Raw genomic sequence first — 27,933 nt, forward strand, 5'->3', positions numbered from 1 at the left:
CAGTAAGGGGCGATCATCACTAACCAATATGTCCAGCAAGTGATGATCATTAATAGGCAATATTAACAATTAAAAAGAGTATTTTCTATATGGTAGTATCAAACATCCAAACAGCATGTGAATCGTCTCTTAACAACCTACAAATGCTAATTATTTATTGCACAGGTTGATCACAAATGGGCAAATCCTATGCACACATTATAAAGGAATGTGTATCTAGTTTTGAAATCCGATACAAACGCCTATGATATGAATATAGATATTGAACACCTCATACTTAAAACACAGTGAATCATGTCTACAAGTACATAAAAACAGAAGGGGGGAATCGTAAAAGATTAAAATTATATTCCTAGGAAAGAAAACGGAAAATATGGTGGTCAAGAAAATGTAAGTGTTAACATATTACATCCATTTTGCATTAATACTTAAACAGTCATTGGACATTGCTTTTTAAAGTTAAAATTGAAAAAAGTCGAATGTGTTTAGACATTGAACTAACTCATTTTTAACAATTAATTTTATAATAAAATCGGGGTCAAGGATGTTGTTCATTTTAGTACGCCCCGAAAGTGCTTAAAACACTATGTACAAACATCTTAAAAATTCTCCTTCTGGAGTTGCCAACTACAGATAGGCATTATATAGTCGACTATGGTAAGATGCGACTTACGAAACTGATATGGCCACCCACAGTAAAGGATGATCTTAACCGACCGATATGGTTACCTACAGAATGGGGTGATCATCATTGACCAATATGGCCACCTTCGGTTGAGTTGATCATTACCGATCAATGTTGCCATCTTCGGTAAGGCTTGATCATCACTGACTAACAGGGGCACATACATTAAGAGGTGATCATCACTGACTGATATTGCCACCTACATGTACAGTTTACGGTGATCCGTCGTCCGTCTTGATCACTGTAGCGGCCGCTAAGCACTGGTGGTCTGTATGCAAGTACCAAGGGTAACATTTAACATACCATATTAATGGTCTTTTGTATGGGGTTCTGAGGTAACATTTTACGTTCGTGGTAGACGGCGACTGTTTAGATGTACCAAGGGTAATATTTTATGTTCGTGGTAGACGGCAACTGTTTAGAAGTACCAAGTACCAAAGGTAACATTTTACGTTCGTGGTAGACATTGACAGTTTAGAAGTTCCAAGGGTAACATTTTTGCATACCATGGAAGTGGTCGGCTGTATGAAAGTACTTAACGTAATAAAAAAAAATACATACCATGGAAGTGGTGGTCTGTTGTGGAGTTTTGTGCTGTTCTTCCATGTTTCTTGTTTGTGATTTTTTCTTAATTTCTTCTATGTATTTGGCGTTTACCCAGTGCTATTAAACCGGGTTTATGTTTTAAAATTTTGCTACTGAGCTTGTTTCTGTAGTTTTTCACATAATTACTTTATAAAAGTACTTCAGGTAATATTTTATTTACAATGTTAGTGGTCGTCTGTATGAAAGTTCTTCATGTAACATTTTACATACCATGGTAATGTTCGTCTTTATGAAAGCGCTTAAGGTAATTTACTAAGTACCAAGTTAATGGTCATCTGTATGAAAGTACTTCGGGTAATATTTTACATATCATGGAAGTGGTTGTCTGTATGAAAGTACTGAAGGTAATATTTTACATACGATAGTAGTGGTTGTTTTTATAAACGTACTAGGGATAAAATATATCATACTATGGCCATTGAAATACACTCGCTTGTAGCTTTAGGTTTGCTGGTATGATGTAAATATTGAGATAATAGATATGACTATTTATATTTTTATAGTTTAAATGCATAAATTTCACTAAAGTCACTTGATCAGCTCTTTTATCATAGAAGTGATTCTTCAAAGACTTTTGTGAAAAATGATTGAAAAATTGATTGCTCCCACCAAATAAACTAAATTTAGCCATTGCGTTCTAGAAGGGTTCACAAGCGGATCCAGATTGGGGTTTGTGGGACACAGGATGCACTCAATAAAATCGTCCAAGTTTTCTTTATATTTCAATGTAAGAGAAAAAAATAAAATACGCCCAAAATGCACAATTTCTGTCTAAAAATTGCCATTCCCCCAACACCTTAACTTAAATACATTTTGATTCTGACGGACGGGATGCAAGACGAAAGCCAACGCCCCTATGTTACCCCCTCTAATGTCAAATCGTTGATCTGCTCCTTGGTTGAAACCAAAAGCCACATACCACGTTTGCATTCTATAACAGAACCTGACCATTGACTTATATAGAACTCTATCAAAACTACTATCAATCTGAAATGATTTCCTTCGGATAATGGAAAGATAAGTTATTCATTATTGAGGCATGCATGCACTCCTTTTGCAAACAGTTCTTGTCTACATGGCAAACCCAATTTCTTAAGTGACTAGTTGTTTAATGTGCGTGTACCATGTCTCGCCCCTATGTTTTTACAATGCCTCGTTGTCCATAGTGAATATTATATCTCGATGTCTTTATTATGTAAAGCAAGTCTCGTTGTCCCAAGCACGAATATCCTGTCTCGTTAGCTGTCTGAAATTGAGGTATATTTATTTAAAGTAACATTCAAATCGACAGTATGTTCCATAACATTCCATAACCTCTAACTTTGTGAATAATTTTATCTTTAGTTGTATCTTTGGAAAACTCTTGAACACAATTGAAAATTGCAGTCATTGTTAGAACGAAGAGATCAATATTAATTACAGATCCAATCATGCTTAGGCACAGGGCTTTACCTTTGAATACAGCTGTATGTTTTGAATAACCCATTGTGATTAGGCTTTTGTTATTTGACGATTTGAAAACCATTATTAAAATAAGTAGGCTAATTGGATATCAACATGATTATATTTCATATAAGTCGACCACTTTATAAGACTTAAAGTAACTAAGTCTATCTTTTTGAAATATTACAGTCAAAATAACTGATTTTTAAGAACTTTTGTTCAAATATCGACCTCGACCACTTTATAAGACTTGAAGTAACTAAGTCTATCTTTTTGAAATATTACAGTCAAAATAACTGATTTTTAAGAACTTTTGTTCAAATATCGACCTTGATATTGACTATTAGTGACCTTAGTGGGAAGTATGTTAGAAAACTTGAAATATGTACATAACACTTACTTAAAACATAAAAACCAATATATGCTTGTTTAAAATAGATATAATACATATAGCATCCATAAAAAAAGACTAAAAAGATATTATCTCAATGAACGGCGACCATGTTGGCTGTTTTCTTGGATACCATGGTACACTGCATGACGCCAGCTGTCAACCATGACTAAAATGAATTTCTGACATCCCCACAAATATACAAAGGAATGCTCTAGAAAAAATAATGCAGACAAATACCATAAGGGATAAGACTATTTAAATGTTTGAATCATTTTGTCACAGCGGGGTTGCAGCTTCTTAATATACAATTCATTCCACTATGGAAAACCATTTGGTTACAAATTAAAAAGTAAAATATGCTCAAAAATGGTTCACAAATTAAGATTTGATCATCAATGACCAATATTGCTAAGTACAATACGTAGTGAATTATCATTGACTTATATGGCCATGTACAATAAGGGGTGATCATAACTGACCGATATGGCCACCTTAAGTAAGATGTTATCATCAATGAACGATATGGCCATGTACAATAAGGGGTGATCATCACTGAACGATATGACCACCTTCAGTATTATGCGATCATCAATAACCGATATGGCCATGTACAATAAGGAGTGATAATCAGTAACCAATATGGCTCCCTACAGTAAGGGGTAATCGTCACTGACCGATATGACAACCTACCATGAGAGGCGATCATTGCTGACTGATATGGCCACCTACAGTAAGAGGTGATTGTCAATGACTGATATGGCCACGTATATTAAGGGTGATCATCAAAGACCGATATGGCCACTTTTAGTTAGGGGTGAGCATCAATATGGCCACGCATAAGAGGTGATCATCAATGACTGAAATAGCCTCTTACAATAAGGGGTGAGTATCAATGGCCGATATGGCCACTTTCAGTAAAGGGTGAGCATCAATGACTGATATGGCCACGTATATTAAGGGGCTATCATATGTGACTGATATAGCCTATTACAGTTCGGGGTGAGCATCACTGACGTGTATGACCACGTACAGTAACGGGTAGTCACAACTGACTGATATGGTCACCTATAAAAATGGTGTTATCACTTTTTACCGAAATGACCACATATTGTGAGGTGGGATCACCACTGGCAATAAAGGCCACATACAGAACATCACAGACTGGTACGGCCACCTACGGTAAGGGCTGATCATTACGGACAGATAAGGCCACATGCAGTAAGAGGTGATAATAAATTACCAAGATGGCCACCAACAGTAAAGGGTACTCATCACAGACGGCCATGGCAACCTACAGAAAAGGATGATCACCACTGAACCTTAAGGCCAAGTCAAGTAAGGGGTGATTTTCACTGAGCAATACGACCATTTGCAGTAAGAGATTGTGATCACTGACAAATATGACTACCAACAGTAAGGGTATTCATCTATGGCAAATATGGCCAACTACAGTAAGGGGTGATAATTACTATCTGCAGTAAGAGGTGATGATCAAAGAACGATATGGCAAGCTACCATATAGGGTGATAATCACTGACCTATAAGACCATCTGCAGTAATGGTGATCACCAATGACCGACATGGCCACCTACAGTAAGGGATGATCTCCACTTATTGGTATGGTCACTACAGTAAGGGGTGATAATACTGACTAATATGACCAATTACAGTAAGTGGCGTTCATTACAGACTGAAATGTTCTCCTACAGTAAGGAGTGGCCACCAATGATTGATATGGCACCAACAGTAAGGGTTGCTCACCACCGACTGATATGGCAACCTACAGTAAGGGGTGCTCACCACTGACCGATATGGCCACCTGCAGTAAGGGTTGATCACCACCGACCGATATGGCCACCTAGAGTAAGGGGTTATCACCACCGAGCGATATTGCCACTTGCAGTAGGGGGTGATCACCACTGACAAATAGGGTCACCTTAACTACGGGATGAACATTACAGACAGATATGGCCAACTTCAGTAAAGGGTGATTATCACTGACCGATATGGCCCACTATAGGTTGATCACAAACGGACATACTTATTCAAACATTATAAGGTAATTCATCCCGACTTTTGACACCCGATACAAATGCTTACGAGGAAAACAAATATTGAGCGAAGAAAACAATGTCGAACATGCAAACTCGGATAATTTTAGAAGCCAAAAGTGAAAACGTAAAACAGTTGCAATTATATTCCTCAGAAAAAAATGGGATAGTTGGTTTGCAAGTTATTGCAAGGGTGAACATGTTTCCTCTATTTTGTCTAAATATTTAAACAACCATAGAAAATTGCTTTCAAGTTAATATTGAAATATTGTCAATTTTGCCAGGACTTTTACAATGATTGTAGTGTTCATTTCTTTGAAAGTACCATGTGAAACATTGTACTTACAATGGCTAAGATCGTTTGTATGAAAGAACAAACAGTAACAGTTTACAAACATGGCTGTCTGTATGAAGTACAATAAATACCATTAAACATACCATGGTAGTGGTCGTCTGTATGAAAGTACAATTGGTACGATGTAAAATACCATATTATTGGCCTTTTGTATGAACGTACCAAGGGTAATATTTTGCAAACCATGAAAGAGGTTGTCTGTATTAAAGTTCCAGGTGTAACATCTTACAAAACATGGTAGTGACCGCCTGAATGGAAGTACCTAGGGTTACATTTTGCAAACCATCAAAGTGGTCGTATGTATTCAAGTTCAAGACATACCATTTTGAGGTCGCTAGCATGGATTTACCAGGTGTAGCAATGTGCATACCACAGAAGGGATTCTGGGTTACATATAACATAACATAAGAGTTCTCGTCGGTATGAAAGTTCCAGGGGTTATATATTACATAACGTGGTAGCTTTTGTCTTCATGAACGTACCAGGGTTATGTATTACATATCATGGTAGTGCAGGTCTGTTTGAAAGTACCAGGGGTCACAGTGTACATAACATGTTAGTTTTCGTTTGTATCATAGTACCAGTTGTACCTCGTAGTTCTAAAAGCGTGTAACATGTCTCGTTTCCCTAGAAGCGAGTATCATGTCTCGTTGTACTAAGTGTGTGTATCGTTAGTCGAGTTATACTTAGTGCGAATACTAAGTCTAGTTGTTTCCTATTCAGTTATCATGTATTATTGTCATAAATGCTAGTTTTATTTCTCGTGTTCGTTATTGCGGTCCTCAAGTCGTATTGTACCTTGTGTGTATACTTATTATGTGTTGTTCTCCTTAGAGCTTGTGTCATATATCGTTAGTTAAATTGAATACATCCTGTCGTGTGTCAGAAATGTATGTATCTTGTTGCGTTGTCCTTAGTGTACGTATTATGACTTGTACATGAATGCGCATCATGTCGCGGTTTTCTTAGTGTATGTTTCATGTTGCGTTGTCCTAAGTGTGTATATCTGGTCGCGTTGTTCTCAGTATACGCATCATATCGCGTTCTCCTCGTTGATCCTTCTGTTTTTGTACCAAGTCTCGTCTATCCTTCTGTTTTACAAAGTATTGCTCGTCCTTCTGCATGTTCCCAGTACTAGTTTCATGTATTGTTGTCCTAGGTGCATCGTTGTTTTTATTGGATGGACCATATCTCATTGTCCCTAGTGCAAGCACAATGTCTTACTGTCCTTGGTGGTTGGGTCATTTTCAATTGTCCTTATGGAGTTTACCATGTCTCGTTTTTCTTTGTTCGAATGCAATGTATCGTCGCCCTACTTTCGTTCATCATGTTCTGTTGTCTATAGTACGTGTAACAATTCTAGTTTATCTAAGTTGGTATTGATTTCTGAGTGAATATCTAATGGCTTGCTCTTTGTCTGTGTACAATGTCGCGTCATACAAAATATGCGTACTATGTATTTCCGCCTTAGTGCCTCTACCATGTATCGATGTCCCAAATGTGTATACCAAGTTTTTTTTTATCATTGCGTTCTATTTGCTACTCTTTAACACAGACTTTACCTTCAAAAACGCATGGTTAAATTAATAGATAGCAAACCTTTTTCTAAGATTGTTTAAAAATATATAAGTTATACCAGTTTAGCCGTACTCCAGGAGAAACAATAGTTCACGAATACTTTCGTTTTTAAAAAATACAAGATGCACAAGGCCGTAATAAAGTATAAAATCTTATGTAAACAATAATCACGTTTTCGTGATAAGTATATTTTAATTGAATTAACTGATGAAATAGTTTTCTTTCAGCTATAAGGTTTTAAACTCGAAACATTGTTAAATTGTTCTCTTTTCCAACGAGCTTGTTTAAACATTTTTTGGAAGCCCGACAAAATATGATTGCATTGAAGTGAACAAAAGCTTTATGAAACCAATCATGCTTATGGAACATTCAGTTGTTTAAATCTATTCGCATTGACAAGCGATGACCTACTTATTGATTTTTGAGAAGAACAATGACAATTTCTGCAATGTTTGTTTACATTCCTGATTTTAAACAAGGTGTATTATACATTTTATAACAAAGCAATCGCTTGTTAACATCGCATTCTAGCTGTTGTAGAATGTCTCACTACCCACTCCCGAAGTTTGTACTGATTTGCGCACAAACAAATATGATTTGACGTTGATTCCAGAAGAAGAAAATTTATAAGAGGAAATAGACAATATTTAATAAAAGTATTATGTGTATGCTGAAAATAACACCAATGCGCTCTCTATAATTAAATTGCATGAGCATGTTTGAGGCGGCAGTCGTTTATGATCATATGCCTATCCAAATTGAAAAATATGCATGGATCAATGTCGAAATCTTGTTTAAATAGCTCGGTCCGCCGACTGCCAATCGCCCGATACACATCATGCGTTAGATATTGCGTCGATAATGTATCAGCCAATGAGGATGTATTCTTAGTCAATTAGATGACACGAAGTGAATTCTTAATGATTAAGAAGGACTCGTTCGCTACGCTCACTCCGCCCATTTTTAATCATTATGAATTCACTTCATGTCATCTAACTATTACTTAACACAGTTTTACAACATAACAAGTTATGTTTTACTTTTTTGTCGTCATAGTTAAAGTCTAACTTAAATATACACATTTAATAAAAATCTATCATACTTACGCATTGATTATGTTTAAACATCCAAATCAATAGGAAGTGAAGTTCGGGCCTAGCATTTAAAGCATTTATACATTTATTAATAGTTTCGGGGTCTAGCAATCAAAGTATTTAATACATTTGTAATATGTCTTAATAATAAGCGTCTAATTGTGTTCCTGTGGCCTTACATGTGATCAGTGCTTAAATGTAATAAAATATCGGCAGATTTTCTTTAAGGTATTTATGACTCATCTCTATTCATAGTTGAAGGCCTTAGTAATTTAAATAATGTTTTACTTTTTTCATTCCTTTAATTTGTTTTCGTGCATCGCCTTTGTAATGTTTTCTCTTGAGTATGAGGAAGGCTGTGAGTATTTAAAATTGTTCTGCTGCTTACCGAATTTGAACACAAAGGGCTCACACTCATGTGCAAATAGTCTTTGAAATATTATGACGCATTCATATGCTAGTATTTGAACAAAAATATCTATCGTTTGCATAAACAAGGGTGTGTCTGGCTGTATGAAACAATGTCTGAATGTTGATCCATAAATACAGAACCGATATATTTGTTTCCAATGGAAGATTCCGAATATAAGCTCTAATTATATACGTTTGTATAGTCCACGAATGTGCCGTTTATTGAAGTGATTAAATATGGTTGAGCCTGATTTGTTATGGTTAATTAAAGTTATTGTTATCAAAAAATGAATATCATTTCTCCGTATCATACTGTATATGTACTTTTTTATTTTATACCTTATTTATACGTTCAATCATAGACTATCCTTTTCAAAACCTAATAGTACAGTATGTTTCCATACATGGACGCACGTGCGTACACATGTCCCATAGGTTTCCATCCTATACGCTTCAATCATCCAATACAAGTATCTTCATTTACTGTCGGGTATATGATTATATGAAACATTAGCTCAATGAGCTATTTTCCGACATCAAAAAGTTATAATGACATAATGTGTAAGACAGAATCTGATATCCATGATCTGATACTGAAGAATAAATAAACAACCCTCTAAAGGGACTAAACACCAGGTTGTCCGAATATTGATATATACAGTATTTCCTAAAAGACCCTGCCTTACTTTTTTCATTATACATTTTCCTAATACACATAGTCAAAACGTCCTAAATCAATATCAGACAATAAGCTTGCGAGAAGAAAGCCCTTCTCATATATCCTAGTACATATAGGTTTGTCAGTTTAAAAGAGATATGTGGATTCATTACCAAAAGCCAGGCCTTTTAAAAAACATCTTACGTCCGAAATCACATTTAAGAAAACACGTCGTTAAAAACAGAGAGACTGAGATCTACTTTGTATAAAGAAATAAATAAGAAGAAAAAATAGTAACAAAACAAAAATTAAAAAGTATAAGACAAATTTTGGCATTTTGCCTCTCGTCGAGGCATCTGCAGTCATTTAACATCAATACAATGTCAAACAGGCTCGCAAAATAGTATTAAATGTCGAGCAAGCACATGATTTAAATGTGATTTGCTGGAAAAATCTTTCCAACAATCATCACATGTCATATATTTAATATTAATTTAAATCACTAATCTTTCATGGATTAATCTTATTTATTTTAAATGTTAAAGATGTATTGTTGTTCAATGTTTATAAATCAGTTTTAAGTCTCATACTTAAAATAATAAAATGTGTTCATACTTTCTGCATACATTGTTATATTCAATGATTGAATGGCGTTAACAGCGTCACCTACAGGGGATTTATGTTCATTTCAAACTGCTGAGGGGATCAAACCATTTTCCTTGGTTATTTGCAGAAGCTTAAAAATCTAAAATATACACAATGCTGATTTACATATTAAAATAGTTAGGTACAGGTTGATTGTCAGATAATTGTTGAGTTTGTGATACTTAATTTTAAGTAAACTCAATCTGTTTTAGTTACCTTGTTATGTTTAAAGTAGGAATCATTATTTTGAACTATTAAGTGCTTGTATGATATTCAGTATTGTGATAATTAGTATATTTATTGTGTTTGTCTTTATGAGTTTTTTAACCATTAAAATATCCAATTTCTTTTGTTTTGCCGTTACCTTACCTGTGCTGCAGCTAAATGATCTAATTTGTCATAGTCATAGTCGTGGTATGTCCTATAAAATCAGTTGTGTCTTTAACAATTGTTAACCTAGGAAAAATTGTACGGCATTGACATTCAAAGCCCGTCCAAAGCAGTGCCTTATTCATATTCGATATGGATGATCGGCGTTTGCTAAGGTTAGAATTTTGTATGACATTTTTGTTAATTTCTCTTATATGAAAAATGGACAAATTTATCAAGTCATATCAATTTAAATGGATATATTTCTCATACTTTTACAGACAAATTCAGCATAGGAACGCTTGTAGAAGCTGGGTTGGTATTTTTGTGCCGCGTGGACGACTCTTAATGACTCCTTCCCGAGATCTAAAAAGGATCAAGAAATGTGTCTATTTCCTCGTTTTATTATGAGATGAAACACTTCGAAGTCAACAGTAAAAGTGAAGTACATATACATGTATCATAAGTATTAACAACATTTCATAATACAGAATAATAATGATTTCAATATTGTCAAATAATAAGCTTCTCTTAAATTACAAATTAATCTTGATTGACAATTAGCAATTAGATGAACCAACAATGCATTGCAAAGTCTCACATCAATTTCTGAGTTCGTTGGTTTCAAAAGTATACAAAGAAGCAATATACATACATGTCAACATCTTTTGCTGTCTTAAAAGAATCAGATAAGCTTAAAACTTTTTCACTGACAAATTTCTGCTTTTTTCTCAATCGCTTCCTGATCATAGAACGACTAAGTTAACTATCTAACGAAAAGCTAACAATGGAGCCAAAAGAATGACCGAAAAGTGTACAGCGCTTAGATGTGACTTGGGTGTATAAGCCATAGACAATAATATGCTTCTTACATAAATCAGTTATACATAGTCAGTACATGATAATTATAAGGAATGTATGAATACATTTATAAACATATCAAGACTGATTTTCCATTCTAAATTATCTTTAAATACTTAATACAATATCATTGAAATAACTTTATAGCATGTTTCTAAAACGGAAACATTTAAGTCTCAAATACAACTGTTAATCATTAAAAAAGATAGAACAACCTTACACAAATAAGCAAAATTCTTACCTAAAAAGGATCAAGAAATGTGTCTATTTCCTCGTTTTATTATGAGATGAAACACTTCGAAGTCAACAGTAAAAGTGACTCGAGCGAGGAAAGACACAACTTTTAGAGAATTGCCAAAACTATCATCATCCAATGACAAAGGATGTTACAAAAAGTCATGCCAATACATGGCCAATGAAATTGAGACAATTAATCCAGACGCAGGGGACACTAGCGGCTGGGCCCTAAAAATGTCATTGTCTGACTCAATTATCAGTTAAGCCGGGCATTCTGTTTATATTACAATCTAAAGTTTCGCAACAATCTTTAGCGTAGTGATAGGTTGTCAAGAAAAATAATTCCACAGACTAATTGATAATAAAAATGCTATACGCTGTGTATACTATAATATAAAGTTTGACAACTATGTTTGGATAGAGTAATAAATGTCATGAAATAATTTGGCTATCAAAATTCACTTTAAGCACCAGGAATGTGTTTCTAACAGACAAAATATTCTAAAATTATGAAACATGAAAAGTATTAATGACATTTCGTAAAACTTCATTACACAAAAGTACTCGAAATTTTACAGCATAACAGTATCGCTATTTATTTCAAACGGAATTCAATTTGTTTAAACAATTACGATAATATATATGCATGTGCAGCTTATTTATATAGTAATGCTTCATCTGTATAAATTACCCTATTGAAATTTTAGAAAATAATATTTTTTTTTATCATTCAGAATATGGTAAAGTGTCCATTTCTGGTGACTTAAATAGTAGAACAGAAATGTGATTTTATTGTACATTATAATATTAACACTGTACTATGCTCCTCACTATCCCTCTTTAGATAGGGTTCATACTAGCCATGGGGTTAAATTGCTTGATCTTTGTAAATTTTCATGCATGCGTACTATTAATGGTAAAATCGGTAATGTTAACACCTTTTATTCTAATAACGGATCTTCCCTCATTACGTATTGAGTCATGAATGTAACTTTTCATTGATATATGAGTTTACTTTCGGTGTTTTTTTATGAATAGAGTGAACACTCTCCTATACATTTTTTTTGTAGTGTAATAATTTCTTAACCAGTCATGATAAATTCGTGGATATTAAACATCAATGGAGTAGTACCTTACGTGATCAATTTCGTTCAGGGGTGATTACGACATTGCCTGTCTTCAATGACGTTATAAATTTACAACTAACATTCGCAGTGTTGCGGGTCCGTTGTTTTCTGTAGTTTAATTAAAATAGAACTGGTGTCATTATGGGACGGTTATCACGAACGAATATTACAAATGCTTCATTCGGAAAGGGAGGAAAAACTGCTAAATTCAGCTGAAAATGACAGAAATTGAAGAAAAGTTTATAAGAAACAAACTAAAGTGAAGATTACACTACTATATATTATTACTCGGTGCCCTATATCAAAGTTATTCAAATTAGTTATTAACTTTACAATGTTTCGAACTGTTGACCGGTAAATAATATGAACTGTTATCCGCGCGTGAGGATACGTCATAGGTACGTCATTGGTTTTACCAAGATTCTTAAAAAAACTGCATATGGTTTAAACACGTGAATTTCCGGTGTTGGTTTTGCAATTGAAATCAATATGTGACACTTCAATATATTTGTTTTAGAAAAGTACTTGTCTCTTACGTGTTTAAACAAAATATATTATCAGGTAATAAAACAGTTAATGCATTGGAATTTGTGTAACAGTCAATTGTCGGTAAAAAGCTGTACATAGCTTATGTTTCAAATATAATATATGGAATCCAACAATAAGCAAATATTGACTTGACTTGACTTGACTTGTTTCCCCTTGACTTGACTTGTTGCCCCTCGATGTCGGGGATGACTTTCTGATCTGTTGCCCTCGGAATTTCGGCCTCGAGACAACAGTTCAGAAGTCATCCCCTCCAGCTCGGGACAACAGTTCAGAAATCATCCCCTCAACTTCGGGAACACATTTCAGAAGTCATCCCCTCCACCTCGGGACAACAGTTTTGACTGTTACACAAATGCCCATGCAGCAACTGTATAATGTTGATATTTTATTAATTATAATGTTATATACAGATGATATGGCCATTTAAGGAGATTCACCTTAAAAAGTCCAAAATTCATTAAACAACTCATATTTATATTGCAATGCATGTGGTCTATAAGTCAATACATGAAATATCTTTATAGCCGTTATTCGGAATTTACCATCGGTAGATCGAAATCACATTTTTAACATTTAAATATTAATACGCACGCGGGCGTATCGACCCCAGCGTTATTAGAACCTAATCTACATTATTTATCTGCGCCTATAGCAACGATGTTGGGTTATGCATGAGTAGCTGCTAAAATAGCGCAGTAATGAATAGTCATATAATCATTAGCGTAATTACGCATTTACATTCATAGATAACATGGGAGGGTAACAAAACGCATCATGAAAACGCGTGAAATATCTGGCTTTACTTAAGAAGAAGAACGTATTCTTTTATGTTTTTCGACGAAATATGAAGGTTTATCAGTGAAATAACGTCAGTGAAAGTATCAATTTGAGATTTTCACTGCAAAATAAAGTGTGAAAATATCAACTTTAAGAACTACTTAAAATATATTGTAGTTACTTCCCCTTGATCAAAACTAAACACGTATTTTTTATAATTTCACATCAATATTTAAGTCCACTAAAGATACTTTCTAGTTTTAAAATATGTATCGGATAAGTTTAGGCGTTTGAAATTAAAATAGCTTGAAAAAATATTTTTTAAATATTTCATTAATTTCCATTTAATGTTAAACGTACGTGGCTTAATGGTTTTAACAGAGGAAAGGCTTTTCGATAGTAAGAATCTATGTAGAGGCAAACTTTGTTAATATTTTTTACGTTCATTATTTTGTTTTTGAACATTTGCCTTGAAATTGTTTGACATTGTCGCAGTGATAAGGTCACTTGAAGTAATTACTGCACTCTTACCTTAGTTCGATTCCCTGCCTTCACGTTTGTTAATTTTGTCCGTGGTCACATTGAATGCCGAACAAATATAGCTGTTTACCTAATTTTGTGTAAGAATTATAAGTTTTGGTGATATACGATGACTTTATAATGACTTCTGTGCGTTTACCAATTATTAATCGATCCAATTAATCAGTACTTGAACATTTTTGTTGGGGATCGATCCTCATGAACACGCCATAAAAACACAACCTTTTCCCAACCCAGCACCGGGGTCAAATTACAGCACATCAACACTGTTAGTCAGAGATATACCATCAAAAACCTTCTTCTTTGATTCTTGTCTTTGAAGATTTCACTGGTGTGTAAATGTTCATAAAAAATACTGGGATATATTCATCACATTCAATAATTACTTGGTCTAATTTTCCATAACATGGTTTTACTGGTACATGACATTTTGGATGATCCCCATATTGCCGGACAGGGTGAGACAGAGATTGCCTGACCTTATGCTTATCATTACCGTTTACTAGATATGCTGCTTATGTCTGTAGAGATACGGCTAAGCCTTCTAACTGCTGTGCAAAATCTCCACAGGCCCTTGCAGTGCTTAATGTGCTCAGTCTAAATAATAAATCCGCATGTCGATTCAGCGGTGCATACGTTATCTGAGGAGCAGTCTTACGTTTCCTCTTAAACTCATTGTGTACTTGGCAAATCTGAAAAACATTAAAGTTTTAAAACAAATTTAGCTTAACTTTTCTCAGGCTAAACCACATTAAATACTTTATAATTGTTTGATATAAAATGTTGTTGATTCAACGCTGTTTATAATATTTTTATTGAAGTTTGTATTAAATTTAATACTTAGCACTACCATATCAGAACCCCAATGGCAACAATGATGCTAGTGATGCTGGGTAAGAGGCATCTTCCTCCACAAAGTCATTGTAAAGCATATCCTTGACTGAAATGTTTACAAAATATTGAAACATCTGATATTAAAGTCGTGAAATAAACAATATCCATTATAAATATTTAATAAACATGCAAAAATGTTTTCGGACTGTTCAAGAGGGAACCACTTATTCTTAACATACTAAACAAGAGTGTTTTGGGATTAATTCTAAACATTTCAGACATTTATATTTCTGACTCTTGGCACTGATTCCAGCTTTAGGGTTTTAAAGTGGAGAAATTACAGACTTGAAAAAGTAAATATGTTTCGAAACATAAAATATGTTATAAAGCTCTAATGAACAAAGGTGTACATGCACCATCAATTGCATTGTGTGCCGATGACTCTCAGATGACAGTGCTTTGGATGTTAAAACAAATCAACCAAACTAGTCTGTCAGATATGAGCCCTAACAAATTCATAAAATACCAGTGAACCGTGGTTTATCAAACTGTTATATCGGTGGCTTCTTTCTTCCGTGTGAACCTGACATCAGAACGCCAAATGCATTAGCTGGTTGACACAGCATAGGTTCACCTGGGCAAGCTTCTACGGGGACAAGATTATTCACTTGTATTGTAACATATCTTAATGAACTGTAAAAGTCTGTTAGTATCCTTATCATGTCATAAATCATGTCTGCGTTAAAAACCTGACAATCACTTGGTTTCGATGATGACTTTGGCATTTTCTTTGAAGTTTTTTACAACATTTTCATCAACATCGATCCCCTCCGTCGTAATGTCAAATACATCAAACCATATGTCTGTTATTCTGGATTTTCGTATGGCATTTTTAACGACCGAAGTCGCCTTTTCTTCTTACAATATTCACACTTACAGAAAATGTTATATCCTCCGTAACGGAGGCTGCCATTTTGATTTTGAATGCGTACGAAAATTCCTGAATGTAAGCAAAAAGGACCGAACGCAAAATTGGCCCAAAGATAAAGTTGGCCCAAAGAAACGAAATGAGAACAAATAAAAAACGGCAGCGCTAGCGATAAAAAAAGATCGGGTCGGGGCTAATTTCGGTGAGTAGGTCGGAGCACCGCAAACGAACAATATTTTATGAATGGCCTGAAGGCATATTATTTGTTTCATCACTTGCCCTATACAGAATTTGTAGTCTCTCTTTGGACTCAAAGATTTCATAAATATCGTTCAAAGTCGTTTTGAATGTTGAAAACTGGGTAGCATTTGGGAAAATCCAATAATAGTCATTTTTGCAGGTGGTTACCAGCAGCTTGTATGTTGCTCACTTCTGTGCACGCCTACCAAAGTTTTAAAGCAGGAATACCGAATGGTGACAGCGTACCACATCCGTGCAACTCTTCTCGAATGTGGGAAGGGGTCGGGCACGAGAACAAGGCGGGAGGAGGGGCTAGAAATCCCTTCGGAATGGATTTTGATGCAAACGGAAAGGTAAATATAAATAGGTATAGTACATGCAGACTTCATTCAGATTCAGTGCATCTACTATCAATATCAGCATAACAATGAGACCTCCACTATGGACATTTTAATATCCAAACGACCGAAACCCCTTTTACGCACAAAAAGTGGACTTTCCCCGGATACTTCGATTCCACCACATCACTTAAAACCACAATATTGCGTAACATCGTGCCAAAGAAAGTGATAAACATAATGTATTAATAAACTGTTCCAGGATCGTAAATTAAATAATTTTAATTAAGCCTAATATTATATACAACTTAATGGTTGCATTCTATTATGCACCGTAGCATGCATGATTCAGTGTTAAGATCTTGTACGTGACAAATAAATGCCTATGACACACAAACAATAACACAATATATAATCAGCAATCTGTTCATCAAAAAAATCAATAAGGAACACAACTTTAGATTAGCATTATTGAACTATGGTACACCATACAGACAAGTCCGGATGCCAAACATTTAGCATGAGTTTATTTATTTAAGGGAAATGATCAAAATTTTACAATCACTAAACCATAGACACACAAAGTCACAAGAAAAGAGACACGGTTTAAACCACATTAAATATCTTTATGAGTTGCATCGCTTGTGATACTACTACCCGACCTTGCCAGCATTTGAGCAATTGATACATTTTATTCCTTAAATCTTTTTGTTGATACTTGTATAGGTTTGGAACTCTACAATCTGCGGAATGGATTCAGATGGTGATGGACGGACGAACGGAGAAGAGCTGGGAGATCCTGACTGTTCATGGAGCCAAGGACAGACCCCGACAGTCACTACCGGTCTTTCACACCCAGGTAAAACCTTAGGAACCCCATAATATTAAGTGGTATTTAATAGCTCAACTATTCATAATTTATAACAATCAAACTCTCCGTAGATTATTAAGATCCGATTAGACTTGTGTTAATAAATATTGTGTTAGAAGCATAGCATTCCTAAACAACATTCGGATCCCTCATGTATAATATGATACTCTTCCTTGGTGTTGGATATAAAAACTCGCCGGTATACCAAATAAATTTTGCTGTTATTGATATTGATGTTGTTGTTGTTGTTGTTTTTATTCATGTTTTTGTTGTTGGTGGTGCTGTTGTTATGTTGTTGATAACTTTTTTGTGACTGTTAATTACTTTGTGATAAATTATTTTGAAAGGTATTGCATTACAGTGATATCAATGGAAAATATGCCCTGTTTTCAATTAAGTGTAATTCTAAAAATGGTTTTTGACAAATGCTTATAAGTTATTTTGATCACACACATGAGCTACTTGATATTTAAAATCATGAAAATTGTTTTGAGAATGTTTGTTTATTTATGAACAATTTTATGTCTGTATATTTTCCTAAATCGCCTTGATTTTTACCTGGACTTCTACGTTTAGTGTTTTTCTCAGGTGTGTGTGAGCCCATGACGAGTAGCACGTGTTCAGGAAGGAACTCGTTTGTAGACTGTGGAAATACCAGAGAGTTTGATTGCCCTCCCATACACACAGAAGGTAGAGTTTAGTTGCTATTTTGAGGTGTATGTGGGCAAATAATGAGTTGCTCGTTTAAAGGCTGTGGCAATACTTGAAAATTTGACGGCCCTTCCATACAAACAGAAGGAGTTTTGAGCAATGAAAACAATGTAGAATCAGACTCAAAGTTAAGAAGTGTTGCGCACCTTTTCTATATATTCAGATGTGGCTGTTTATGCGTTTTTCATTCTTACTGATTTTTTTTAACCATATACATGTATATGGGTCAATGTATTAAATTACCATTCATTAAGTTGTATAAATAGATATGAAATAAGATAATTTAAAGATTGTGTATCATCCGTTAAAACAGAGTTATGCAACTGCAAGTTTGATTTAGTCCAGGATATACATGTACATTACATTAACATTGTATTTACTAAACAGACCCCATCAAGTTCGAAGTACGGTTCCCAGAAACGCCAGTCCCTGCCCAGGAAACCACATACATGTGTATGGCCTTTGAATTCCCATCTGATAAGCCCTACCATCTGATCGCCTCAAACCCAATCATCGCCAACAGTGAAGTCATGCACCATATCATCGTATACGGATGTGCTGGAATGAGTAATTTTTGTTACCCCTAAATATATTCCATACAGAATCTATCTGACGTGCCGGTTCGATTGCATTTGATTTTTGTTTGCTTTAATGTATACAAATTGTAAAACAAGAAATATTTTTACAGAACACTGTATGAAAGCGAATTCGGAAGAAATTTTAATAAGCTTTTCAAATTGAAGAAAAGAAACTTATGAGAACCGCTGCTTCCAGTCTAACATATGACTACTTATTTTGATAACATATTAACTGAATCTGTTGCGTCGTTAATAACGATGGTTTTTACGAGTTTTGTGTTGTTTGTTGTTTCTGGTTTGTGATTGGTTTGTTTTTGTGTTCTATGTCCTTGGGGTTGTCCCTGTGCCATTCAACGGGGCTTATGTTTAAGTTTTCCTACTGGACTAGTTTCTGAAGGTTTTTATATAAATATTAGTACACTTTCGGGACAGAAAGCTTGGAAAATCAGACCAATCATTTACAAAACTTTAGATTAATATATACAATAAATTTTGAAAGATTTTGCTAATATATTCTCTACAGACACAGCGCCAAGAGAGCTCAACAAGCCATGGGTTTGTGAGGATGAAATAAAATATTGTGAGGAGGCGATAAGTGTATGGGTAGCGGGCGGGAATGGGATGTGCTTCGACGAAAACATGGGTTTCCAGATTTCTGGAGAGAAGGGACTGAAATATGCAGTTTTGGAGGTATGCTTTTTTACTGCCAAAGTTTTAAAATATTTACTGACAAAATGACTTGGATCCAGAATCGAATAATATCATTTATATTCCAAAATGAATTATTACACACGATCAATTACGGCAATGCCATATGAGGGATATATGCTAAGCTAGTAGACGTTGGCAACGTCAATCTTCTTAGGATATAAATCAAGCTGACGCTGCTTCGGTAATTGCCTTGACAGTTGTGTATGCTGGTATTTACTTAAGGTGTATTGTCTAACAAGCAACTAGCTTAATTCTTGAAATAATACTGAACGTGCTAATAATTGCTAAATAGAACTTGTTGAAATGTTCATGGATGGAGAAAAGACAAACAACAAGAGACACATAAGATTAGAACCCATAAAAACAAACACAAACCAGCACACTTTCAACTTTGATTATATATATATATATATATATATATATATATATATATATATATATATATATATATATATATATATATATATATATATATATATAGTTGAAATTGTTAGTAATATTGACTCGATGTAAAATGGTTATTGAGAGTAATGATAAGTGTAGCCCTGTACTCAGTAATCTGATTAAAGAATCATTGACTCATGTCTGAAGATCCATACGGACCATCATTGTGCCATCTCTAATTCGGTCTAAACGAGTATCATAAGGTTTCTAAAGCTACATTGTAAATAGTACCTAGAACGCCTGGCAATGGTTTTGTGTGTTGATGGTTAATGTGTAAATGCTTGTAATTGTAGCATTTGTATGAAAACAATACTGCCTTTATACCACATATGACATATATATTAATTTCGGATTCACTTGAACAACGCCATTGAACGTACCCATATTGACACTAAGGTTTAAACAAAACAACGCTTTTCACACTTAAAATATACTCCCATTTCAGTTTCATTGGAGCACTCCCTTGTCGACAGTTATAAAGATAGTTCTGGTTACGAACTTTACCTCACTCTAACCTCTACACCATTTTACGTATACATTCATACAATAAGGTTTAAATGAAACAACGCTTTTAAACCTCAAAATATATTCTGTTTCCCATTTCAGTTTCATTGGAACAACCCCTCCCTTGTCGATGGTTATACAGATAGTTCTGGTTCCGAACTTTACCTCACTCCGAATCTCCGCTCGAACAATGCTGGAGTGTTATTAATTGGCCAGAATAACATCGCCATTCCGCCGGGTAAAATAGAACACGAGGAACAGGGCACCTGTCCTGGCAATTGCACCAATCAGATCATGATGGGAGATATTCAGGTCACAATGGTATTTAACCACATGCATTTGATGGGTAAGTATACCATTTGTTTGCCCATTTTTCTTTTTAGACTTATTTGATTTGATATAAATTGATTCCAATAAAGTATATCGAAAAACTCTCTTGAACATTCAAACAGCTGATTTCTGAATTCGATCGTGAAGTACTCAAAATAGTTTTTATGTTAAAAAATAAACAAATAAAGCACACTTTATTTCTTGTTGGTAAAGTGTGAGGTCGGGCGTTGAACTATAAGTTCAAGTTATCTTAACTGAAAAGCTTTGTTTAAGACTTGGTTTGTTATCAAACATAACTTAATGAACCATTTGTCTGAAACCTGATTTGTTTAACTTCAGGAAAGGCACAAATCACAGAGCTGAATCGAAATGGACGGCGTATACAGTACCTAGCAAAAGATGACCACTATGACTACAACAGTCCTGTGGTTTATAAGTGAGTGTAATGCGGTTTCATGTGCGTTTTATTAGTACGGATCTAAGCTAAGCATTCCCGAATGAAAAGTTTATTTTAAGTTGAACACAATCTTCGTTCTTATTCAAGGTATTCTGATACTAAACATGAACGGTGGATTATATATTTAGGCTATCTTTGATACGACGAGACTCATGTCATAGATGTCCGCTCATCTAAGAGGTTATGGTTTTTTTTGACCTCATCCAATAAAAGAACAAAAAGTACTGCCATTCGTTCAGTAAACATGTATACGGCGAACGTTTGCTGTTTGGTTTCCCGCTGGAAGTTTATTTACGGCGTTGCAACAGGGATACAAAACGTTTGCAAGCGTTTTGTTAACTCTCGCCTTACTGAAAGCACTTCTGGTTTCTTCTCACGAAACCAACCGACTTAAATCCGATTTCATATAAACAATCAGCGCGTTTTCGCACCAAATTATAAAGATTCGAGTGAAAATAAATCAAACTGTTCCGTATCACCTAAACAATAGTAATAAGTTTAAAAAGAAATGAATTTTTATCTATCAAGAATATGTAAGTTTATTTTCACTTGACTATAACGTGTCGTATACGAAATAATAAAAAATGTATCCAGTAAGAATCACAGCATAAACACTATTCTTGTAACAAGTTCTTTCTCATGATGACGTCTGCCCCAGTTTGATGACGTCATAATTTATTTCTTATCAATACGTCATTGTATATCAAATTTAGTAAGTGAGGAATGTTTTAAGATTTTTTTCACGAAATCAAGAGAAAATGTTCTATTCTGATGATTAAAAATGAAAATTAACTTCTTTATTTTAAAAATATCTTAATCATAAAAAGGAAGTAGAAATAAAAAATGACTTGCTGAGATATAACCAATTACCCGATGATTGTTTCTTCAAGTTAAATTGCTTACAAGCATATGCAGTTATATTGTTATTTTTACTGGAAACAAGGTATTGTATGTGATAGAACGCCATATTACTAATCTATTTGTACAGATATAAAAATCCTATAACCGTTCGACCAGGAGACGAACTCCACACAACATGTGTATGGCAATCGCTTGACAAAACAAAAACAGTCAACTATGGCGAAGGGACGCAAGATGAAATGTGTTTTGCCATCTTTATATACTACCCTAAGGAAAACTTACTGTCAGAATGTGAGTAATGTGTGTTGCAAGACAGTTTACAATAGTTCATAACGCTATGCTACGTTTGTTATTTGTCTTTTGTTCCATATTCCTATAAATAATATCAGAGTAAATATTTTGGCTGCTGAGATTGTCAGCTATTGACAGTTTATGTTGTTTTTTTTGTTATTAATAAAGATGAAACAATGTCTTCTGTCATGTCGTCACTTCTATGCACGGAGTCTACGTTAGGTTACAAACATATTCATCTTCTCACGTACTATCAGAATGCGTGTTTCAAGATTGTTCACAATTATTAACAAATGTCCGTTTGTAATTTAATTTTTATCTACGCTGCCGTAAACAATATCAAAGTAGATATTTTGGTAACAGGGCTTGTTGTTGATTGCATCAAGTACATTGTTGATATTAGTTATATATTATTCATTACTACGTTGTCTTGTTTCCTATACACGGGGTGAACGTTTTAATCACTCTTGTCACATTGCAAATCAGTAACGGTCTACTAAAACCGAAGGCTCAAGCTAACGGAGATTGTGTAAACCCTGTTGACCGAAGGGTTAACAGGAATGGTTCAATGTTTTAAAAATAGTTCGAATAGTTACAAATTTTTAACACTTCTTTCGTAGTCGAGCGCATAATAACCAGCTGATGCATTTTTAATAGCGTTCCAGTAAAGTCGCCAGTTCTGCTTTCTATAAAAAAGATTGTATTCGAATGTGACTAATACCAACTTACACTTATCTTTCATATAAGCCAAAACGAAATGTTATAATGTATCATCTTGTATTCATTTCAGGGTGTGTATCAGAGTGGGGACTTGATTTTTGTGAAATTTTGATGAACGGAAATGTCATAAGAGGGTGTGATTTTGGAAAGATGTTAAATCCAGCGTAAGTGCTTAATGAACCACACACTTGAGACAATATTGAATGTCGTGTTTCGTAACTTCATACATATCAATACTGTTTCAAAGATGTACTATAATAGACCTTTCCGACGAACTCCGGACAATGAACACGATCAGCGTACTATGAACAAAATACAGGGATTTTCTCAACATAATCGAAGTTACTGACTTTTTTTATCTCATTGCTATTACCGTTATCATCATCATATTTATTATCGTTATCATCATCATATTTATCATCCTCATCATCCTCATCCTCATCATCATCAGCAGCAGCAGCAGCAGCACCAGCAGCAGCACCAGCAGCAGCAGCAGAATCAGCAGCATGTCATTGCAAGGGATGTCAGAACACCACGGGAAAAAATCTTATAGAAACGAGTAAAACGCATCCACTAGTACATTTTGACGGCAGTCTGTACACAAAAAAATATTAAAGCAAACATGTTTTATCAGATCAATTATAAGCATGTATCATTATGTATTAATGTAACCGGGGAGCGGCGTTCTGATGGTTGACACGTTCTTGAGCGGCTTCACGGGCGCAGGCTGGACGGCACGTGGTGGATCGGCGTTCAGAGGCGCATGCTGGACTGCATGTGGTGGAGCGGCGTTCATGGGTGCAGGTTGGCTTGCATGCGGTGGAGCGGCGTCCATTGGCGCAAGCTGGGCGGCACGCGGTTGAGCGGCGATCATGGGTGCAGGTTGGGCGGTTCGTGGTGGAGCAGCGTTCATTGGTGCAGGTTGGGCGGCACGTGGTTTATTTGGTCCATTCTTCGAACATCTTTTAGTTCCTTTGGTTAAATGACCGTCTTTAGATGAGTGGCGCTCTCGAATGGGCTTTTGGGATTTAGACCTGATAGTTGGAGTGATCGACAGCACATCGCACGAAATACAAAGACCAATTAATGAACAACAGCAACAGTATTTTTCTGGACACCGCCAATATCATTGCCTACATTCACAAATCATCGTTGACAATGAGCGTCATTATCTCTTTCATGAAACTGGGAATAAAAAAAGTCAATATATTTCTGATAATTTTGGTACGTCCCCCGTATTTGTTCATAGTTCGGTGTTCGTATTCAGTGTTATGAGTTCGTCGGAAAGGAATATTAGTACGGAAATGATATGCAGGTAGTTTGACAAAGAGAAATAAAGGGCTCCAGGACTTTCTAAATGGGGGGGGGGGGGGGGCACAACTAATTATAAACATATCAAACTTTTTTTGAATGCATTATTTTAATAATATAATTACATGAAATTAACATTTGTCTTCACTGTCAATAATGTTTGGCAGATCAATTGAATTAAAATATAGCATTTACTGATCTAAGATAAACCTTTCAAAAAACAGAAATGATATTTTATTTTTTTCGGTTTGGGGAATCGAACAAGGGACAACGGATTAACAGACTAAGTCGTTAACCACTCGTCCACCTGATACATTTATCACACAGGGGGGGGGGGGGTCACGGGCCATCTTTGCTCCCCCCCCCCCGGTAGAACCGCCACTGTCTAGCATAGTTATAGGGAAGCTTATGAACTGATGAAACATGAACTGATAGCGCCAGTCTAAATCAAGTATTGACTATTCAGGTTAGGTTTCAAATTCTACAATCGATCAATGTTATCCTTACGGACTTCTAACGCATAACGTGGTGTTTACTTGATTTCGAAAAGTTGCAAGAGGGTTTGCGAAACTATAATATTATGGTAGTGTAAGCACAACATTAACTTAACAAGTAAAAAAAGGAACAAAGAAAATAAAAAGAACACAATCATATAAGACATTTAAATGTAGTTGATAAACGTACGCCTAAAATTGAAAATTACAAAGTATAAGTTATCCTGAATATGAAATATAAAGGAACATTTTTGGGATATTATAAGCATTTTCTACAATAAACTCTTACGCCATTATCGTACTGTGACCTTCACCTTGCTATTCTGAGCGCGTTTCGGCATGGTTTTTATTAAATGTTATTGCTCAGACTGGGTTTGTTAACGTCATCCATATCTTGTGAATCGTTTTGTAACGAAGTTAATACTTTTAATTTTCTATCATATAACGTACAATATGGTTTTAATATTTTCAACTTTCTTAGCATACAACAGCACATAGTTCTTATATTGTCAACTTTGTTAGCGTACATAATCAATTGGTTTAAAAGACAAATACTTTTTTCAGCACTAAAACGCATTTACTTTTGATGTGTTTACAACAAGAAATAACAACGGTGTTATGGTTTATTACTAGTACTAGAGAACAGTCATTGAGAACTAAACTACTTTGATAGCATGCAGCATGTAGAAGAACATAGACGTGGCATAAACTACATAAGGCAAAAATCCCCATTGGTGAGGATTCTTGCAAAAATAAAATCAGAAGCTTAGGCATTACATACCTGACACCAAACAAAATATCAGTGTTTCAAATATTCAAGGATTATTGCCATGGATGTCAAAATGTTGAAAATACGCTAATCATTCAGACATGATAACCTAATGTAAGGTATTATCTTTTAATTACAGAGACCCCGTCACTGTGGCCATGAACGAAGCAGTCGCAGAAAAATGCACACCATTTGTTTGCCGGGAGGAATGTCTTGATTACGTTAGAACCCTCAAGGAACAACCCTGCTTCATTGGAGACGTAGAAAAGATGTTGAGAACTCGGTACCTAAGTGAAGAATCCACAAGAAACGAAGTCATATCCTTCTTTGCTGCAATCGATTCGTGCGATAAGGAGCTGTGGATGGAACGTTACCGATTATATGGAAACATTGATGGTCCAATAGCTTCTGCCGAGAACCGCTTGGCATCGACGCATTTTATACTCGCAGTTGTTGCCCTTTCATTGTTGTTTTGATAATATAATGTGCATATGTTAACCTCGAGAATGCTTTAAACTGGTTTAAACCCCCAGTAAATTTACATTTTACTGACCGTTCCAAGGCGGTACCTAACAATTGATAAACATACCAATTATATATATATATATATATATATATATATATATATATAGTATTTATGCACTGTGCAGTTTGTAGAGTTTTGTGTTGTTCTATGTTTCTTGTTTGTGAATTTGTGTTCTATGTCTTTGTCGTTTGCCCATTGCCATTAAACCGGGTTTATTTTTAAACTTTTTGCTACTGAGCATGATTCTGTAGCTTTTTGCATAAATCGTCATGATCAAGTTATTCTAATAACGCAACAATATATAAATATCATCCAGTTAACACGTTTTAGTATAAGTTCGGCAATGATTGTAGATGAAAAGTATTAAGGACAATTATCGATTATGTATCATTGTAGACACATTTCATATTTGGTAGTTGGACAGATAGACTCAAAGAATTACTTGGATTTTATTTAAACCATGGATATAAAGGCAATACTTTGAAGAGTACTTGCCTTCTAGTTTTTGGTTATGAATTCCTAAAACAAATATAGTGTTGAATATAGCATCCTTACATAACTAAGCTTTCAGACCATTGATTTTGTGATTTTTTTGTTTATTCATGTTATCTTTAAAACCTTCTTTAGCTGGCTCGGAGTGTTTTGGCATGTGACGTCATTTTCTTCAAGTATTTTACATAGGTAATCATTTGGAAGAAAAGATAAGCTAATATATCTCGCTTTTATTTTTAATAATGTTTTCTTTATTTGTTCCCAGTTTTAGTACAATGATGCTTTTTATTATTTTATTATTATTCACACAGTTTTAAAACTTTTATTTTATAAGACAGACTGTGTGTGATGATCATTGTTTCAAACAATGACTGCATCGTATTTTTGAAAAGTTTTTGCATTAGGTGCTCTGAATTGTATTCCTCCTGCAGATAGAGTTTGGGATCTCTAACCATTGATGTACTTGGTGTTTACCTATAAGTTATTATTATTTGTTTTATTGTTAAGTTTCCCAAGTTTAAGCATTCTGTGATAAGATTTCCCTTTTTCGTTTTTTTCTTTATTTAGGATTGTTGGGATAAGAGTGAGGTTTGTGCACGTAAACTGGTTTAACCCCCCAGTAAAATTACATTTTACTGACCGTTCCAAGGCGGTTACCTGACAATCCTTGATAAACGTGTTTTGCTTAAAATCTTACAGCGTTTCAATTAACATGTTTGCTGTGTATTTTATGAAGTATCTGTATATTTTGTATGAGTAAATGCGGTATTTGATCACTTTATTAAGAGTCAACAATTCCAACTGTGATTCAATGATTTCCACTTCTTTGAATAAACGTTCTCCTTTAGCTTTCAGTATTGTTTTTCACATGAAGCATATGCTATTTAATAATGCTATGGAAACCACACGGACACGTCCAGTAGTCAAATTGTTAACAACGACCATGTTTAAAGTCACAATGTTAACCTAGCAGACACTGAACAAGAGACACATATCAGTCAAAGAAGTATACGGTTGTATAAATTGGTTTCTTATAGACATTTGAAACAACATCACGGTACTTCTGTTTGCATCCATGTTAAAGGCGCTAGTGTCTTGAATGCACGTTCTACACCTGGACTGATATTCTGTATCTTACAGAAG

The 27,933-nt window shown here is 34.8% G+C and overlaps 1 protein-coding gene across 2 annotated transcripts; it reads left to right on the forward strand.

Moving 5' to 3' along the window:
* Nucleotides 1-338: 338 nt before the first annotated feature.
* On the forward strand, nucleotides 339-27,637 carry LOC128223010 (dopamine beta-hydroxylase-like). Of its 2 annotated transcripts, none has more exons than XM_052932239.1 (11): nucleotides 339-390; nucleotides 16,543-16,735; nucleotides 17,447-17,579; nucleotides 18,180-18,281; nucleotides 18,690-18,869; nucleotides 19,404-19,570; nucleotides 20,642-20,885; nucleotides 21,209-21,305; nucleotides 22,315-22,478; nucleotides 23,269-23,362; nucleotides 25,912-27,637. In XM_052932239.1, the coding sequence occupies exons 1-11, from the start codon at nucleotides 374-376 to the stop codon at nucleotides 26,246-26,248; spliced, it is 1,728 nt and encodes a 575-aa protein (XP_052788199.1). In that variant the 5' UTR covers nucleotides 339-373; the 3' UTR covers nucleotides 26,249-27,637. The 2 variants fall into 2 exon arrangements, with proteins under 2 accessions (XP_052788199.1, XP_052788198.1); XM_052932238.1 differs by lacking the exon at nucleotides 339-390 and adding an exon at nucleotides 10,253-10,465.
* The last annotated feature ends 296 nt before the right edge of the window (nucleotides 27,638-27,933 follow it).

This window comes from Mya arenaria, chromosome 17 (genome assembly GCF_026914265.1).
Source record: "Mya arenaria isolate MELC-2E11 chromosome 17, ASM2691426v1".
NCBI lineage: Eukaryota > Metazoa > Mollusca > Bivalvia > Myida > Myidae > Mya > Mya arenaria.